The following is a 19,470-nucleotide window of genomic DNA, read 5'->3' on the forward strand; positions in this document are numbered from 1 at the left end:
ACCTTTGTTGTATTCAAACTTGGTTGTGGGCGAAGGCACAGTGTTTCCACCTATGCTTCCATCTTGGCGGAAGTCTCAACACAAGACTTCTAACAAAACATCGCAGCACTCTCCAGGCCATGTCTGTCCCATGCTCTGCTCTTTAACCATTTTTTCTGCTGTTAATCTTCCCATATTATTCTGCCATGATTATTAAATTTTAGATATCATCTATTGATCCTACCATGAAAGAAACAGAATCTAAGTTGACCCCAAACAGCCAAAGCAATATTGATAAAGAACAGACTTCCAGCCAAGATGGAGTTGTATATAGATACACTCTGCCTCCTTGCACAACCAAAAGAAGGACAACAACAAATCTAAAAAGAAAAAATAACCAGAACTGCCAGGAAATTGAACTGTATGGTTAGCAGTGGGGAGAGGGAATAATGAGGGGAAAGTTACAGAGAATAAGAAGCATAAATGGTAGGTACAAAATAGACAGGGGGAGATTAAGAATAGTATGAGAAATGGAGAAGCCAAAGAACTTACATGTATGACCCAGGGACATGAACTAAGGTGGGGGAATGATGGTGGGAGGGGGGTACAGGGTGGAGGGGAAAGGGGGAGAAAAAAATGGGGCAACTGTAATAGCATAATCAATAAAATATATTAAAAATAGAGAAAAATAATTTCTAAAATTTTTTTAAAAGAAAGAATTACATTTATTTTTCCTTCAAATAATTACATTTCTTATATGACCAAAATACATCATTTTTTCCTAGTCTCTCTGCATTAATTACATTTTTTGGTTTAAATTAATATTTGATATTTCCATTTTATACTACATAAATATTACTTTATAGGCCATGTAGAGTGCTGATTACATTTCTTTTCTTATACATTAAAATTCTTTCACTATAGCCCTGGCTGGTGTAGCTCGGTGGATTGAGCGCAGGCCTGTGAGGCAGAGGGTCACCGGTTTGATTCCCAGTCAGGGCACATGCCTGGGCTGCAGGCCGGGTCCCTGGTGGAGGACACATGAGGGGCAACCACACATTGATGTTTTTCTTCCCCTCTTTCTCCTTCCCTTCCCCTCTCTCTATCTAAAAATAAATACATAAAATATTTTAAAAATTCTTTTACTATTAGCTCATAACTGCCTCATTTTCTCCTGCATGTTTTAGTGTGGCTGTTTTAAGATGTGGAAAGTCCTCCCATTGATAGATGAGGTTATAGTCCTGCCCCTTGATTTGATAGGAGACCAAGGAAATGACTGTTTGACTTGGAAGGTTGGTCATAAGATATGATGCAGTCTCTTTTGTTGGCTGGAACACTTGTGTTTGAAGTTCTGATCTGGCAAGTAAGTCTGACTACTCTGACACTGCCCTGCCATGAGAAAGCCAGCTACATGGAGGGGCCACATGTGAGCACTCCGGTTGGTCAGCAGCCTGGTTTTCTTGGAATCCCAGCCCAGTGGCAGGTGTGAGTGGAGCCTCCAAATGACTCAAGGACCCTGCATTATTGAGTCACTTCCAGGCACCGGGCTTTTCCAGCTGAAGCGTCAGAAGTCATGGAGCAGTCATCCCCTCTGTGCCCTGTTGAAATTCCTGACCCACAGAATCCAGGAAAATATTAAAATAATGATTTGAAGCAGGTAAGTTTTGAGGCAATTTGTTTTGCAGTAATGGTAACAGGAACACTCACTTTTCTATGTGCCTTTCACTAATTTGTCCCTAAATTCTCAATATGATCAAGTCCATTAGGTGGTCACCAGTACCATTTTTTTCTCTTGGAGATAGTTCTCCTGGAGATCTCTGAACTCTTGTCCCAACCTAGACTGGATGCACAGCCATCAGCCTAGGACTTGCTCAGATGAGAAACAGTGTAGCACGTTACTGAAAGACGTGGGCCCCGGAGCCAGGCCGCCTGGGTTTGAATCCTGGCTCTACCATGGGCTCGCTATGCACAAGTCAGTTAATGTCTCTGCCCCGGGTTTGTCATTAGCACCGTTCTTGGCACATGGCAAATCTCCTATCGCTGACAATACTGTTGTAGTTTGTTATTCTTCCCTTTGCCTTACACATCTGTCTGATCTCCTGTTTCCTAAGTTTCCTGTCTTTCTTTTTCTTGGTTCCTCTCTTGCTTTGATAGAATATTTCACTTGCTCTTTGAAAAAAGATGCTTGGAAGATAAAATTTCTTGAGACCTTATTTATCTGTTTTAAATGGTCTTTATTTAACATTACACTGATAACATGACTGGCAGAAAATTCTGAGTTGGAAACAATTTTCTCTTTAACACTGAAGCAAATTCCATTGTCTTGAAACTTTCATTGTCACTACTAAGTGACTAAGGCTACTCTGATTCCCCATCTTACGCAGGCAGGGTTTTCTTTTTCTTTCTGTAAGTATTAGGAGCTCTTCTTTATCCCCACTGTTTCAAAATTTGATAATGATGTGATTTGGTGTGGGTCTTTTTTGATTTTACTTTTTATTTAGGAGAGAGGGGAGGGGAAGGAGAACAAGAGGGAGTGAAACACTGATGTGAGAGAGAAATATCAGTCAGCCACGATCTGTACGTGCCCTGACTGGGAACCAAGACTGCAACCCAGGCATGCGCCCTGACCTGGAATTGAACCTTTTGGTTTGTAGGACAGCACCCAACCAACTGAGCCACACTGGCCAGGGCTTTGTGTGGGTCTTTTAAAGTTTATTATTTAGGGCACCATTTCAATTTGGAGACTCAGGTCCTTCAATTCTTATAATTTTGACAGACAGGCCTCCTGGAATTCTGCAGCTTGAGCTAGAGTCTACAGATGGGAAATTGCCGTCAGTTAAAGGGTGGTGCTGTTATCATAGCCCAATTTTTGGAAGCCTTTAGGAAAAAAATCATGACTTAATTAGCATGCACCATAGGTACTAGATTTGTGTTGCAGTATTTGAAGAACTCACATAATAACAAAATATAGTATTGCAGTTTCTAACCCTTTTTAAAGTATATTTGATTGATTATGCTATTAGAGTTGTCCCAATTTTTCCCCCTTTAACCCCCTGTGCTTGGTACCCCTTTCCCTCCAGCAATCCCCACCCTTTAGTTCATGTCCATGGGTCTGGCCTCCCCACTTCCTATGCTATCCTTAACTTCTCCTTGTCTATTTTGTTCCTACCGATTATGTTTCTCAATCCCTGAACCATCTCCCCATTCTCTCCGTCCTCCTCCCTGCTGCTGATAACCCTCCAAATCATCTCCATACCTATGATTCTGTTCCTGTTGAAGTTGTTTGCTTTTTTTTTTTTAGATTCAGTTGTTGATAGTTGTGAAATTGTTGCCTCTTTTAACGTTCACAGTGTTGATATCCTTTTTCTTAAATACGTCCCTTTAGCATTTCCTGTAATAATGCTTTGGTGGTGATGAACTCCTTTAGCTTTACCGTCTCTGGGAAGCACTTTATTTGCTCTTCCATTCTAAGTGATAGCTTTGCTGGATGGAATAATCTAGGTTGTAAGTCCTTGCTTTTCATGACTCTGAATACTTCTTGCCAGCCCCTTCTTGCCTGCAAAGTTTCTTTTGAGAAATCAGCTGACTGCCTATTGGAACTCCTTTGTAGGTAACTATTTGATGTTCTCTTGCTATTAAAATTCTTTCTTTATCTTTAACCTTTGGCATTTTAATTGCTATATGTCTTGGTGTGGTCCTCTTTGGGTCCAATTGGTTTGGGACTCTGCGCTTCCTGAACTTGTGCATTTACTTCCTTCTCCAAATTAGGGAAGTTTTCTTTCACTATTTTTTCAAATAAGTTTTCAATTTCTTGCTCTTTTTCTTCTCCTTCTGGCACCCCATGATTCAGATGTTGGCCTGTTTGGAGATGTCCCAGAAGCTCCTCAGTCTATCCTCATTTTTTTGAATTCTTGTTTCTTATTTTTGTTCTGGTTGAATTTTTGTTCTGGTTTGAATACAAATTGTTGGTTTGTATCCCAGCTTCCTTCCTTTCTCTGTTGGTTTCCTGTGACTTATTCTTTATTTCACTTAGGGTGGCCTTCATTTCTTTCTTTGTTATTTTGCTATACTCAGGGAATTCTCTGAGCGTCCTGATAACCAGTGTTTTGAGCTGTGCATCTGACAGGTTGGCAATCTCCATTTCACTTAGTTCTTTTTCTGTTCTTTCATTTGGGCCATTATTTGTCTCCTCAATTTAGCAGCCTCCTGTGTATTAGGTAGAACAGCTTCTATTCCTTGTTGTAGTAGCATGGCCTGTGTAGAAAAGGCACGTATAATTTGAGTGGGGAGGAGTCTCGGGTAATTGCCAGGGTGGGGCAACCCGCTTCACTGCTTTGCAGCTGTGTGGGGAAGGTTCCAAGAGGGGACAGACAATGCTGCTGCCTTGCTTCTGGCAGTTCGCCTGGAGCTTGCTCTGTTCTCAGTCACTTCGTCCCCTTCTCATGTGCCACCAGCGCCCTATTAGCTGCTGCCCTGATGTTGAATCCCAGAGTGGGTGGGTTTGTGTAATTTCTAATATCATGTTCACCCTTTAAGTTGCAAAAATCCAGCAGTTCTTCCACTGCCCCAACCCCCTCGTTGGTTTTTACAGCCAGAAGTTATGAGGATCTGTCTTCCTGGTGCTGGAACCCTGGGCTGTGTGGTCTGGCCTAGAGCGGGGATCACGTGCTTCTAAAGGTAACCCTCTCATCCGTTCAGCCACTGCCACCTTTTGGCATCATACTGCCTCACCACCTATTCCTGTGACTCCACCCTTTTTACTTGTCTGGATAAATGTGTCTTCTTCAAATTCATGGTTGTTGGACTTCCAGACATCTCAATTTTCTGAAGTTTCTACACATTATTTTTGAGATCTGGTTATAATTTTTTCTATGTTTGTGTAAGTAGGTGAAATGTGTCTACCTACTCCTCCAACGTTGACTGCAAGTTCAGTTTCTAACTTTTAGCTAAAATTTTACATCTTAAAGTATAGGTTATAAAGTAAGTCTTTTACCTCTTATATGAATAACCTTGAACATGGCTGATCTATATATGGCTGATACCTTAGATTATCATAAAATACAAATTGTGTTTTAAAATCAACTAATGCAATTGGTATCTAAAATAGGAGTAATTTCACTTACCTCTCCAATCTGCTTAATCCACAAATCTCTTCCAAGAAACTCCTGATGTAAGACTACAGGAGCTGAGTTCAGGTTAAAAGTCATGGAGTCACTGGTCTTTTCTTTAATAAAAGGCTGGAGATCAGAATTTATCTAGAAGATGTAGTCAAAAGAGTTAAATCAGGAAATGCATATAAACTAGTATGTTTTAGTCATACACAGAAAGCACTAGATAATATAGTGAAAAGTGGAGTTTAAGGAATACAGGTTTCAGATGTACTTTAATAAGCCAACTAACAGTTTATATAATTATCGATAATCTTTAAAATCATTTTCCCATAACACATTCCTTTTTATTTGGGAGAAGCCTTTATTTTACTTTACATTTGAGGTAAGGACTTACAAAAAGATATAATAAATGTAGTTGCTTAATAAAGTAACCTAAGATTTAATATGTAAAAAAATTACCTGGAGATATTACATAGACATATAAATATTTCCCCCTCTTATGAGCTATTAGGGTAACACCTAAGGTGTGTGTATATGTATACACATATATGTACATATAAACATACATACATAAACAATGGGATTTTACAATTACATATACATAGAGACAACAATACAGCAGTTAATCTCAGGATATTTTATATTTTAACATGCCCATTCAAAAGAATCAGTTATTAGAGCCCTGGCTGGTGTAGCTCAGTGGATTGAGCACAGGCCTGTGAACCAGAAGATCATGGTTCAATTCCCAGTCAGGGCACATTCCTGGGTTGCAGGCTGGTTCCCTGCAGGCCAACTCCCAGCAGGGGATGCACAAAAGGCAACCATACATTGATGTTTCTCCCTCTTTCCCTCTCTACTTCCCCTCTAAAGATACATAAATAAATAAAATCTTAAAAAAAAAGAATCAGTTATTAGAATTAAAGCTTTCAATTTTACTCAGTATATTTCCAAATTTTATTAACTTTCCACGATATTTTACATGAGGAACTATAAGTGAACTGTAACAAAAATGAAAATATTCTTCCATTTTATAAATGGCAACATCACATGTTATTTAATAATTGCAAGAGTTCTTTCTAGAACCCTTTCAGGTGGGAAGAAAAGACGAACAGCACAATTATGGTTAAAGTAAGCTGTAGCCCTCTATCAAAGTTATATAGTATTTACTGTTTTATAACAGTACTGTTTACTGTTATATAAATCATACTGTTTATATAACAACCACTGTCTATAGATTTTAAATACACAATAAACATCTTTTTAAACATAAAAGATTATTAAGTGGCCAAAGGTTTTTTATGCATCATTTTAGCTACTTAAGAACTGAAAAGGAGAAAGGGTGTGCAAATACCTTATGACTCATGGCCATGTGCTTCCCATACTGGAATGCCATGTCCTGAACCTCAGCATCGTGCTTCGCTAATTCCATTGCCGCCTGGCAGCTCTTTGCTAATAAGACACCATGGGAGAGGAAAGTCTGCTCCTTCCAAGTCGATATTCCAATGTCATTTGTGATGTAGTCTTCCTAATCAAGGCAACAAAAATCAAGAACAAAAAGGCAATGTGAGTAGTTTGTTTCAGTTTTTAAAGAGTTAAAATGTAAACTATTTAAAACACTCAGGTTACTGCAACAAGACAGGACTAAGACACTGAACCTACCTGAAGAGAACTAAGGGGGTCAGAACTGCCTTTTTTTAGGCTAAGGGGGCACATTTTTTTAAATGCTGAAGCAAATTTTATTCTCAGCTAGGGAACTTCTATGAAAGTATATTTATAGAATAAAGCAAAATTAGAAATGTGGATGTCTAACTTCCTATCTTATTCACAACAGTTCTTAAGTGCTATGTTCTAAAATAGAGGAATCCTGTTGCCGTTAACTTATGTGAAAATGTCAAAGGCATAATGAAGGAACTGCGTTCTTTCGTGAACAGTTCAGTAGAAAAATCAGAGAGGAGGCTACCCATTATAAAGGGGTATGATTAGATTACTCACCAAACTTTATTCCCACAAGAAGAAACCAGGTGATTAGGGAGGATGCAAGTATAGCTTATTTAATTTCATCTTTTTTTAAATTATGAAAATCATTGTAGTATGTGTAAGTATATACACACTTACTGGCTCTAGACAAGTAATGTCCAAAAATATATAATGTAAGCCATGTAAGCAATTCAAACTTGCTAGGAACAACTTTTAAAAAGTGGAATAAGGTGAAATTAATCTTAGTGCCATATTTTATCTATCTCCAAAAAACCAAAATATTATTTCTATAAATAATGAATGTAAAATTATATGAGATATTTTCTATTTTTAATAGTAACTTTTCAAAATCAGTGTGTATTTGATACTTATAGCACACCACTAGCCCATTTCGAGCATTTGACAGGCACAGGAGCCAGTGGCTAGCCTATTGGACAGCTCCTCTCTGTAAAGGGAACTCTGAGGATGAGAGTGATGAAGTCAGTATAGGAAACAATGTTCACTTTATGGTGTTTCTTTGAAACCTTTAACTAGAATCCATTGAGAAGGATTAATTAACCAAAACACTTTCTTTTTTTTCTCTTTAAGTATATTTTATTGATTATGCTATTATAGTTGTCCCAATTTTCCCCCTTTGCCCCCCTTCACCCAGTACCCCCCCTTCCGGCCAACAATCCCCCCTCAGTTCATGTCCATGGGTCATGCATATAAGTTCTTTGGCTCTTCCATTTCCTATACTATTCTTAACATCCTCCTGTCTATTTTGTACCCACCAACTGTGCTTCTTAGTCCCTGTACCTTTTCCCCCTCCCTCTCCCCACTGATAACCCTCCATGTGATCTCCATTTCTGTGATTCTGTTCCTGTTCTAGTTGTTTGCTTAGTTTGCTATTTATTTTTTTAGATTTAGTAATTGATAGTTGTGAGTTTGTTATCATTTTAATGTTCATATTTTTTATCTTCTGCTTTTTCTTAAATAAGTCTCTTTAACATTTCATGTAATAAGGGGTGGTGATGATACACTCCTTTAGCTTTACGTTGTTTGGGAAGCACTTTATCTGCCCTTCCATTCTAAATGACAGCTTTACTGGATAGAGTAATCTAGGTTGTAGATCCTTGCTTTTCATCACTTTGAATACTTCTTGCCAGTCCCTTCTTCCCTGCAAAGTTTCTTTTGAGAAATCAGCTGATAGTCTTATGGGAACTCCTTTGTAGGTAACTCTCTGCTTTTCTTTTGCTGCTTTTAAGATTCTCTCTTTATCTTTAACCTTTGGCATTTTAATTATGATGTGTCTTGGCAAAACACTTTACTTTCTGGTGCATATACCATAATCCTTCTTTCACCATTATTTGAGGACAAAATAAAAAATAGTAAGAAAACTTTCAAAGGAATCACTAAAACGTCAGCTCAGATTTAGCCCCATCTCTTTTACTATGCTGAAGATGAATCTTCAGTCCATTGGTCAGATCAAATTCTATGACACAGTTGCAGACATGCAAAAGAACACTGTGTAATAATGAGACAGGTTAGACAGAAGAGACGCAGTGAATAAAATTAAGGCCTCTTTTACAAAACATTAGGTATAAATATATTTATACCTAATAAAAACATTTTATTCCTGAAATCTGATTATGTACTTTAGGATGCACAAAGTTAATATATTATATTAATAAACCTAAGATAAAAACCATATTATCTCTCCATATATACTAAAGAAGCATTTGACAGAATTCTACTCCTATTCTTGATAAGGAAACAACGCTAAAGAAAACAGGAGCGGTTGTGCATTTTGTTCACATAATGTGTGCGCGTGCATGCATGGGCATGTGCACACCAAAACTCAGCAAATACTTCAGAGATACACATGAGCCTTCTTTCCTAAAATCAGAAATAAGACAGGGATGCACACAACACCATTGCCTATAACAATGCAAAAGAAGAGGCAAAAAAGGACAAACATATAAAATTTAGAAGGAGTTTATCACTATTTGAAGCCAATATAACTATATTGGGAAGTAACAAGAGACTCAGCTGAAAAACTACTACAAACAAGAAGATAAGTCAGTAGGTAGCAGCATATACAATGTAACAGGGTCTTTTCTTCTATTATATCTATGAAAAGAAAGACTAAAAATCTGGGAATAAACTTAGAAATGTTCAGAATTGATATGAAGAAAATGTTAAGATACTACTGAAGGAACAAAGGTATCTGGAATGAATATAAAGACATTATGTTTAAAGACAGTAAGATCTAACTTCATAGTTACTTCAATAAAACTAACCCTTCACCCAACCAGGCAAGCTGACTGAAAAATTTACATGGAAAACAAACAAACAAACAAGAATAGATAGAAAAACCACAGCGAAAAAAAAGTGCAGGGCAAGGTGAGGGATGGGGTGACAAGCAATAGAATAAGGGTGGAAACTAGAAAGCGGAGGTAAATAGATAGTAAGAGTGTCTAGAAGGATGTAACACCACCAATTTGATTTGGGGGCTTCTGACCAATGAAAAAAAGGGCACCTCCCCGAAGCTTCATTCTTCGTGTTGGTGAGGCTGTAAAGAAACAGACCTCTCAAACATGGCTGGCAGCTGTGGAGGATGGGTAGGAATTTCCCAATATGTATCAAAATTAGAATACATTTGTCCTGTGACCCAGCAATCCCAGTTCTAGGAATTGTTGCTACATATAAGCCCACACATATGAAGCGAAATATATACAAGGTTATAGTCTATTGCTCACCCAGCTGCAAGGGTGATCATTTAAAATCATAAGCCAGGACAATTACCCTTATTATTAGCTCATGTCCTAAGAGCTGTGAAGTTACAATTGCCCTAGAAAATTGAGGCCACAAAGTTTGCTATTCGGATTTAGTGGAAATGGATCAATTATACTTTCTCTTACTGGAGTTACATTTTTATTGATAGATGTTACAGAGTGCTTTGTATCAGCTGAAGAAATATTTCTAGGCAAAATTGGAAAGTTTATTAACATTCACCAAAATAGTTTTTTTGTTTGTCTGCTGCCCTCCATAGGTCCAAACAATGGAAACTCATGTTCAGGATTCAGCAGAGGTCCTGGGTATAGCAACTTAGGGACACTTACATTACACAATACAAGTAGTTGTGCTACACAAGTAGTTACTACACAAATAGTAAACGCTACTAATCTTCTGGGCACTATAGCTAAGATCACCTCCAAACCACACATAGGTCAAATCTGCTAAAGAATGATAAGAACTGAAACTTACATCATCAAGCAAAGTCCTGTTTGGAAAACACTTTAAAAGATGAAACCGAGTAATTATTTAACCTGAATTACAGTATCAATTACAAATGTTCTTTAGGAAGAATATAAAAATAGTTAGACCAGTTGAATATTAATCTTCAAATATGTACTTGTTTTAAAGATTTACGAAACTTAAAATAGTAAAATATATACAACTAAAAGTGAAAAAATAAAACCCCACAAGCCAGCCGGAACCTCCGTGCTTTCTCGGACGCTCCAGGCGTGATCCTCCTTGAGGACTCTGCACTGGCTATGGCTCCATTGCACACATTCTTTCCCCAGACGTTTGCACAGCTCGATTCCTGCTTTTAGATCTGCAATCAAATTTCAATTCTACAGCCCTCTCTATCACTTCCCTTCTCTTTACCCTGTTTAAACACTTTTTCCCTTGATACTACTGAATCCCCAATTGTTTAATGGTTTGTTGCTTGCCCTCTTTACTAGAATGTTAGCAACACGAAAGCAGGGAATTTGTTTTGCCTTCTGCTGAATTAGCAGCACTCAATAGAATGCATTAAGTGTGCAATAAATACTTGCTGAATCTTTCTCATGGTGTCTTTCTCTTTCCCTCTACCTTCCTCTCTCCTTAAATCTGACATAATAAAGAACTCAAATAATTCTCCTTGAATGCCTTCCTCCTACCCACAGAATCAAGATGAACTCTATAGCACAGCATGCAAGGCCCTCTTGTTTGATACCAAGCAACACTCCTCCATCTCCTACCCCACATATTCCCCTTGAGGCCAGCATTTCAGCAACACAGGACAGTTTGCAGATTCTTCTTTTTAAAAAAGATTTTATTTATTTATTTATTTTTAGAGAGGGGGGAAGGGAGGAAGAGAGGGAGAGAAACACTTATGTGTGGCTGCCTCTCATGTGCCCCCTACTGGGGGCCTGGCCTGCAACCCAGGCATGTGCCCTGACTGGGAATCAAACCAGTGACCCTTTGGTTCACAGGCTGGCACTCGATTCACTGAGTCACACTAGCCAGGGCAATTTGCAGATTGCAATTTATTAAAAATATTTATTTATCTCTAGAGGTGGAGGGAAGGAGAGAAATATCAATGTATGGTTGCCTTTCGTGAGTCCCCTGCTGGGAACTGGCCTGCAACCCAGACATGTGCCCTGACTGGGAATTGAACCACAATCATGTGGTTTGCAGGCCCCGGCTCAATCCACTGAGCCACACCAGCCAGGGCCAGATTGCAAATTTTTCTTGAAAAAAAAAAAAAGTATTTTCACACTGTGTGAATTTAAAAATATCATTTCTTTCAAAGGGAATATCATCTTATCCCATTTTCTGCTCACTAAATTGAAGATATGCTGTTCAAATATTAATTCTTTGAGAAGCATTCTCAAACACTCCCACAAATACTCTCCTCTTTAGACTTAACATTACCTTAGATTTCAACATAGCTCTTAATTCTTTCTGAATTGTAGGATTTCTTATTTGTCTGTTTCCCTGAGCACTGGATATGGGTTTTAGTCACCTTTATATTTTTCACTACGTAGGCCATCTTTAATTTTCAACAAAAGTTTGCTAAATGAATAGACTGTATTTACCTATTGCATTTATTAAATAGTTGCATTTTCTTTTTAAAAATTTTAAAAGCTAATGAGTAGATGTATCCATACAATGGAATGCTACTCAGCAACAAAAAGGAAGGAACTGCTGACACATGCTATGCCACAAACGAACCTCAAAAATATTAAGCTGAGTGAGATGAGCCAGCCACAGAAAACCACACAGTGTTCACTGCATTTATCTGAACTGCAGATTAGTGGTTGCTGGGCTGGGGGTGGGGACTAAAATTAGCCATAAGGGACCTTATGGGGGCATGTTTGAAAAGTTCTATAACTGATTTATGGTGATGATTGCATCACTCAATAAAGTTACTAAAGATTATTGTATGGTTAAATTGTATGGTTAAAATGGTTTATGTCAAATATATCTCAATAAAGTTGTTCAAAAAGAAAAAAGGTAATGGGTATAATTTTACATTTCTTGGCCTCAAATGCCGAAAACAACATTTAAAAACATTTATACGACTCTCAGTCAACTTTTTGTGGTTTGAATACTACCCTCCTTTAATCACACATTTATTTAGGTTCTACTCTGGGTCAGTTTCCATGCCCTCAAGAAGCTCACCATTCAGGAATGGTATGCATATATGTGTATCTGTATCCATATCTTTGTATGTGGATATAAATATCTAGATAAATCAACACAGTTCTGTGGGAGACAGGCATGAACAGAGCAATGACGATGGGCCAGGTACAGAATGTCCTCAGAGCGGAAAGCCCCAGGTGCCTAGAGACAGGTCGAAGTGGGAAAACAAGGACCTCACCCACAGGGTGGACCTTTCCTTTCCTAGCATATTGTTGGCCATGCCATTCACACCCCCTGACCTTTCATATCGTTGGTCATGTGATTTGGATCCTTCCTTGACTTCCCCTCCCCTGCCATGTCACTAGTCATGTGGTAAACCCCCTGAAAGGAGGAACAAGAGGGCTGAAGAGTGGCCTCATGTGACTCCCAGGCAGGCCCTTGCATGACCACTCCCTTAAGCATTAACCCTTAGGGGTAACATCTAGGTCATAGTTGTGTTTCAGCTCCAGGACCAGAAAAGCAGCAAAACCAGACAAGTGATGACATGGCTGACATCAGGACCAGCTGTGATGACTCTGGTACTGATCAATCTAGTGCAGACCACAAACCTGAGAGGACACACCTGGAAAGCTGAAGAATATTCTGCTGAGATCCTACCCTGGGACCTTCCCTGAAATTCCCCACCTTCGTAGAGCAGATAAAATGCCTTCAGGAGGAAGGATCCAATGGGCTGGCTCTCTCTGTGGAGCTCTCCTGCCCCTTCCCCACCTCTTCCCCCAAGGCGTGTTTTCTTTGCCTTTTTTCTCCTAAGTTCCAAAGGCCCTTCTTGTGCCTCTGTAACTTGTTTTGTGAGCCTCCTTCTTCTACGGCTCACTTCTTCTACCTCTGTGCCTTTCTCTCTTTCTTTTTTAAAAAGATTTTATTTATTTATTTTTAGAGAAAGGAGAAGGGAAAGAGAGAAGGAGAGGACCATCAATGTGTGGTTGCCTCTCACGCACCCTCTACTGGGGACCTGGCCTACAACCCAGGCACGTGCCCTGACTAAGAATCGAACTGGCGACCCTTTGATTCACAGGCTGGCATTCAATCCACTGAGCCACACAGGGCCCTCTGTGCCTCTCTAAATAAATTTTCTCTTATAGTTTGAGTCTTGGCTCTGAATTCTTTTTTAGCCAGGACTCAAATATGGAGGTTGCTGAATTGATTCCAATTGCCTGTAAATGGTGACATTTAGCTGCCAACAGTTCTATTTCAGAATAATTCTTGCAGGATATCCAATGATCAAAGATTAGCTTTGTTCATTATATTTTCCTTATTTTTGCTTAAGACATTTTATTATTCATCATTTCTACATTTTCAATTATGCAATACACGTTCACTGGAAAAAAATGAAAAACTCCAGATAACCAAGAAACTATTAATTTATAGTCCCTTGAAATCTGCTACCATAAGTTAATCAGGTCATAAATTAATAATTATGCTCCTAAGTTAATCAGAAATTTTATACCCTGAACATTAAATTATTATTATGAAAGTGGCTACAAATGAAACACAGTGCCTACATTCATTTTCATCAGCTTGTCATGTATATATTAGGAGAGCATGCTCTATTACAAGGAAAAATACCAAGAAGCTGGTTGGCTAACCATATCCAAACCGGTATCTTCAGAGCAGACATAGAGAATTGGTGTGACATGAATGGAGGCATTCAGGGTAAATGAGATTTAGATATATTTACAGCATCAACTTACATATGTGCAAGTTTTACTGAAGACTTATTATATATAAAAGGAAGATACATTCAATGGATATTCATTTTTGATGGGATTCTCTTTTGTCAGAAAGGAGTATGTATGCCAACATATCTATCAGACTGTCAGACAGAAGTACATGAATTTAAAAAATCTAGGTCTCTTACTCTCACATGCTCTTTTTGCTCAAGTAAAGCGCATTCAAAAAACAAACAGGAAAATACCAGAGCTTGCAAGATGATGTTTGCACGAGCTTGTGACATTGGTGGTTTTGCTCACATGTAATATGCTGCTCTGCTACTGAGATGTCTGTGTGATGTGCACTTTGAGCTGCTTTTTGAACAGTAGTAATACATTTGTACACACCTACTCACATGACACCAAAGTGTGTTTGTAGAAGTGGCTACCTGGGATTAAAGGTCTGGTCCATGGCCACTGAAAAAAGGCCAACTAATTGACCCAGGAAGATGTCAAAGTCCCAACTACATCCCACCAAGCCAAACTTCGACCTTTCACATTATCAGAAGAAATCTGAAAAACTAAGGAATTGACTATCTGTTGAATTAAAAGTACTTTAGGGAACGTATGCAAATATTTCCTGTTCTCATGCTTCCTACTATAGATTCATACTCTGAGCCACTATCTTTATAAATACAGCATAAATTTGAGCTTGGTAAGAGACTGGATCTCTTTAATGCCACATTAAAGCATTTCCATTTTTAAAAATTTACTTATTTTAGATAAAAAGAGGACAGGGTGGGGGGTAATGAGAAAGAGATTGAGAAAAAGAAAGAGGGAGAAAGTTACAAAGAAACACTGACCACTTGTTGTTTCACTTATTTATGCCCTGACTGGGGTTCAAACCCTCAACCTTGGCATACTGGGACAATGCTCCAACCAACTAAGCTGTCCGGCCAGGGCCAACACAGTAGACCATTTAAAATATTTGCTTTGAGTTGCCCTTTTCAGCTATTTTGAGAAGCTAAACAAGAGCCAAAACAGTTTGCTAGCCTTATTTTTTTACTTTTCTTTACAGTCAAGCTCAAGAAATTTTCAATAAAGCCTTTCTAAATTTAGGGAAAAGAAGGAAGCAAGGGGGAGAACAGAATCTAATATTTCCTGGGAGCTAACTATATAACGATACTTTCATATTCATTATTATATTAGCTCTCAAAAAATTCAACTATCATTATTCCCACTTAATAGGTAAGGAGAGTTCAAGAAAGTCTTTTGACTAAGATCGGACATTAGTGCGTGGCAGAGATGGGTCTCAGAGGTGTAGCAATTGGATTCTGCTTTGCTTAATATATACTAGAAATACATGCAAAATAACTTGTACAGTTTAAAAGGTAGGTTTTATTTAAGAGTAAATGATATGTTTCAGCTATGTAACAAAAAGCATTTTAAACATGTAAATTCAGCCTTTAATAATATCCAAGAGTCTAACCGAAGAGATCCAAAAGTTTGGAGTAAACAAGTAACAAGATTACACATAGTAGATAGCATAAGTATTTTTTCAGGAATCCTAAGAAAGGGAAAAAAGGATCTTATGTTAACAGCATCATTTAACAAAATGAAATAATTTAGTGTGATTTATAATCCAATCACATTTGAAATAGTAAAGTAGGTATCTGGAAACTTTATATCTATGTAAATCAAGGAAAAGAAACTGGTAAGATTTGAAACATGTACATAACTTTTTTTCCCCATTTTTAAAATGATCCTCACCTGAGGACATTTTTCACTGTTTTTTTAGTGAGAAAGGAAGGGAGGAAGAGAAACATCGATGTGTGATAGAAACATCAATTGGTTGCCTCTGCATGTCCCTGGTCCGGGGACGGAACTCGCAACCTAGGTATGTGCCCTGATCAGAACTGAACTGCAATTGAGTTACAGGATTACTGATGCTCTAACAAAGCCACACCGGTGAAGGCTAAAGTTTGTTTTTAAAAGTGCTTCTATACAATATTTAGAGCTATTAAAATTTTACTTCACAATAGGGTTGAGTAGGGTTCCCAGGGAATTTAAAAACCAAGAATTCTTTGGTCTAGGGCCAGCCAGCATCTCCCCACTAGTCAGTTCTTGCTGAGATGTACGGGTCGGTCATGCTGAAAAGGGGTCAGTGTGAAGAAGGGAAGACTACTTTACAGCGCAAATCCTTCAGCAGGGGTATCCCTGCTCTTGGGATGGGAGAGCTTTCAACAGCTAGAGGGCAGCAGATAGTCTTCAGATGGGTTTCACAGGAGAGCAGAAGGAACTGCTAATTCTTTGAGATGAACAAACTAGACAGCACCAAAGGGAAACGTGGCTGGCTGTGTGTGCTGGTGCTTGACATACTATATAAAAGCAAGTTCATTCAACTGATTTGTGTGTGTGTGCGCACGCTTACTATATGCCAGGCATTGTTGACAGGTCTAGGAGTAACTCCTAATCACTCCTTATAATTAGGCATTAATTAGACATTACTCCTTAACCTTTAGTAGAAAAGTTCAGCAGGGGAGAAACACAGTAAATAGTTAGAAAGTAGTCTGGTATGTGAAAAGAAAGCTATACTTACAGTATAAGGAAGGGAGTGAATAGTTCTATCAAGAAATGGTTAAAGAAGGTGTCCATTGCAGGGGCAGGTTTGTTAGTTGAGTTTGTTTTTGAACAATAAGCTGAAATTAGCCAGAAAGATAAGGCAGGGGATGACTCTGGGGCATCAATATTAGTTCTGTATTGTTGAAGCACATAGTTGGATGGGTAGGTGAAGAGAGACTAATCAGGTTGTTAAGAGGTCCAGAGGTTTGGATCTTGTTTAGGTACCAGGAAACTTTTCAGCAGGAAATATGATTACATGTACAATTTAGATGGATTGCTCCAGAGATGGTTTAGACTGGAGGGGCAGCAACTAGAAGATCCATTAAGGGGTGAAGTGCTATATTCTAGATGAGCGGGGATGAGACACAATGGTGGCCGGGGATTAAGAGGCAGGAGCAATATGAGCTGCTCATAAAGTAAAATAAGACAAGCTAGGAAGTGTGGACACAACAGTCACTAACCCGGGACCCACCTCCTTCTTCCTCCTTATTTTATTCAAGTAGTCACTGCTCTTGTCAATAGTTAATTTAGGAATACGAGTTCTGTCCAGAAAAAGTCCAGCCATTGTTAATATAATGAGAACGGTATGCATGATATCGATGTAACCTGGTAGCCAAGGAGAGTGGACTGGAACACACATGTGTGAACAGTGATGACTTCACTGTACTAGTCAGTAGGGGTGGTAAATGTTGTTGAGTAAGCATGTGTACTGTGTGGTCACTGCATTCAAAATGACTGAGCAAGCAGTAAAACGAATCTGCATCAAATTTTCTGTTAAGCTTGAACATTCCTCTGTGGGAACTACTGGGATGATTCAGAAGACTGAATCTATGGGCAACTGGTGATTGGCAGCTTTGTCATGGCAACATGCACACTCATGTATCACATCTTGTGCAGAGTTCTTTGGCAAAACATCAAATTACCAGAGACCTGTGTGAGGTCCCTAAGTGCCTACTTTGAAGAGGAATGAGGCATCATTGTCCTATGTACAATGTTTCTTGTATCTTCTTTAATACATTTCTTTATTTTTCATATTATATCACTGGATACTTTCTGGAGAGACCTCATTGTATACTTTGGTTTGATTCTAGGCAATGGGACAGGGGGGCGGGTCTACCAGACAGCTCCTAGGAAGAGACCCAGGTAGAAGTGGCAACTTTTCCCTTTTGATGTTGCTCTATATTGGTGAGTCACACCTAAGACTACTGTAGCCAAACTGCCACCAGCCCAATAATAAAAGAGAACTCTAGGAGGCAAAGTAGAGACAGAGAAAATCTTAGTATCATGGAGGTGTCAGGCTGACTGTCCCTGATGCCTGACTACCTCTGTGTGCTTAATGTGAAATGCATTCCCTTACCTTTAAATCTATATAACTGGATTCTCCATTTTTTTGTAGTTGAAAGCATTTCAATAAGTTCATTCCTTAAGATGACAAATGTTTACACTATATGAAGTTTATCTATGCCAACATTAACTAAAATACTTTAGGAAGAATTTCCATTGAATGGTATACTAGCTATCCATTGCCACATAACAAATTACTCTGAAACCTAGAATCTTAAAATAACAGCCATACAAAAGGACTGGAGAACCTGCTCTCAAACTCATCAAGCTGTTGGCAGTCGGTGTCAGCTCACTGCCACAGCGATGGACAAGTCCATAGGGCTGCTCACACGGCCAGCGATCCGACAGAGTGAGAGTGAAAGCATGCTCCACAAGGAAACTCCACACTCTCTTATAGCCTAATCTTCGAGGGGCCCCCACTTCTGCTGTGTGCTGCTGATCACACAGACCAGTCCTGCATGGCGTGGGAAGGGGCCACCCAAGGACATGAGGTGGCGGGGCTCACCAAGGGCCCTCTTGGGTGCTGGCCACTACACATGGAGACTATGATTATCTTACTGGGCCAACAGGTCTGAGCAGTTTAGTCTCTTAAAACATTCTGCACGTTGTTGAAAGGTTCTTCTAATGTGCACACTGACCAGCCAAGTGTGAGACTGTCTTGCCACTAAATAGAATTATTGTTTTATTGTGAGCTCAGTAGGTAAAAAAGTGGCATTTCCTTTAAATATGGAAAGTCACTTCATTTGCTAGCCAATTGTAGTTCCTCCATTTATTCATTTGTTAAGGATTTACTGAGTTCTTTGACCAATGTGGCTCAGTTGGTCACCTCACAAAATGAAAGGTCACTGGTTCAATCCTCGGTCAGGGTACATGCCTGAGATGTGGGTTCAGTCACCAGTTGGGGTGCATACAAGAGGCCGGACAGATTTTTCTTTCTTACAACCATCTTTCTCTCTCTCTTTAAAAATAAATGAATCAAATCTTTAAAAAAAGATTTACTGAGTATCTTCTATGTACAAGGCATCATTCTAATTGCTCATGCCAGTGAGTAAAACCAGAGTTCTTGTACTCATAGTTCTTACAGTCTAGTAGGGAAACCAATCAGATAATTTCACAAATAGACACATACCTACAAACTGAGATACTTCCAATGGGGGAAATGAACCTGACTGAGACTGAGGAAGTGACACTTGAACTGACTTAGGAAAGATAAAGAAGGGACATATCATAAAGAAGATGAAGAAGTATGCTCTAGGCTTCAAGGACTGCACACACAAAGCAGAATGGCCTGTCTGAGGAATCAGAGAAGGCTACTGGGGCTAAGAAGCAGA

The 19,470-nt window shown here is 38.9% G+C and overlaps 1 protein-coding gene across 1 annotated transcript in view; it reads right to left on the reverse strand.

The window, feature by feature from the left end:
• Nucleotides 1-19,470, reverse strand: part of PDSS2 (decaprenyl diphosphate synthase subunit 2) — a 237,750-nt gene that overhangs the window by 43,397 nt on the left and 174,883 nt on the right. Inside the window, exons 5-6 of the mRNA XM_037064977.1 lie at nucleotides 6,442-6,615; nucleotides 5,103-5,234 (exon numbers count right to left, since the gene is read on the reverse strand). Of these exons, the coding sequence (XP_036920872.1) occupies nucleotides 5,103-5,234; nucleotides 6,442-6,615 (306 nt within the window). The remainder of the gene's footprint in view (nucleotides 1-5,102; nucleotides 5,235-6,441; nucleotides 6,616-19,470) is intronic.

Source organism: Sturnira hondurensis, unplaced genomic scaffold (assembly GCF_014824575.4).
Source record: "Sturnira hondurensis isolate 20B ecotype Veracruz unplaced genomic scaffold, ASM1482457v3 Scaffold0015596, whole genome shotgun sequence".
NCBI classification, from domain to species: Eukaryota; Metazoa; Chordata; class Mammalia; order Chiroptera; family Phyllostomidae; genus Sturnira; species Sturnira hondurensis.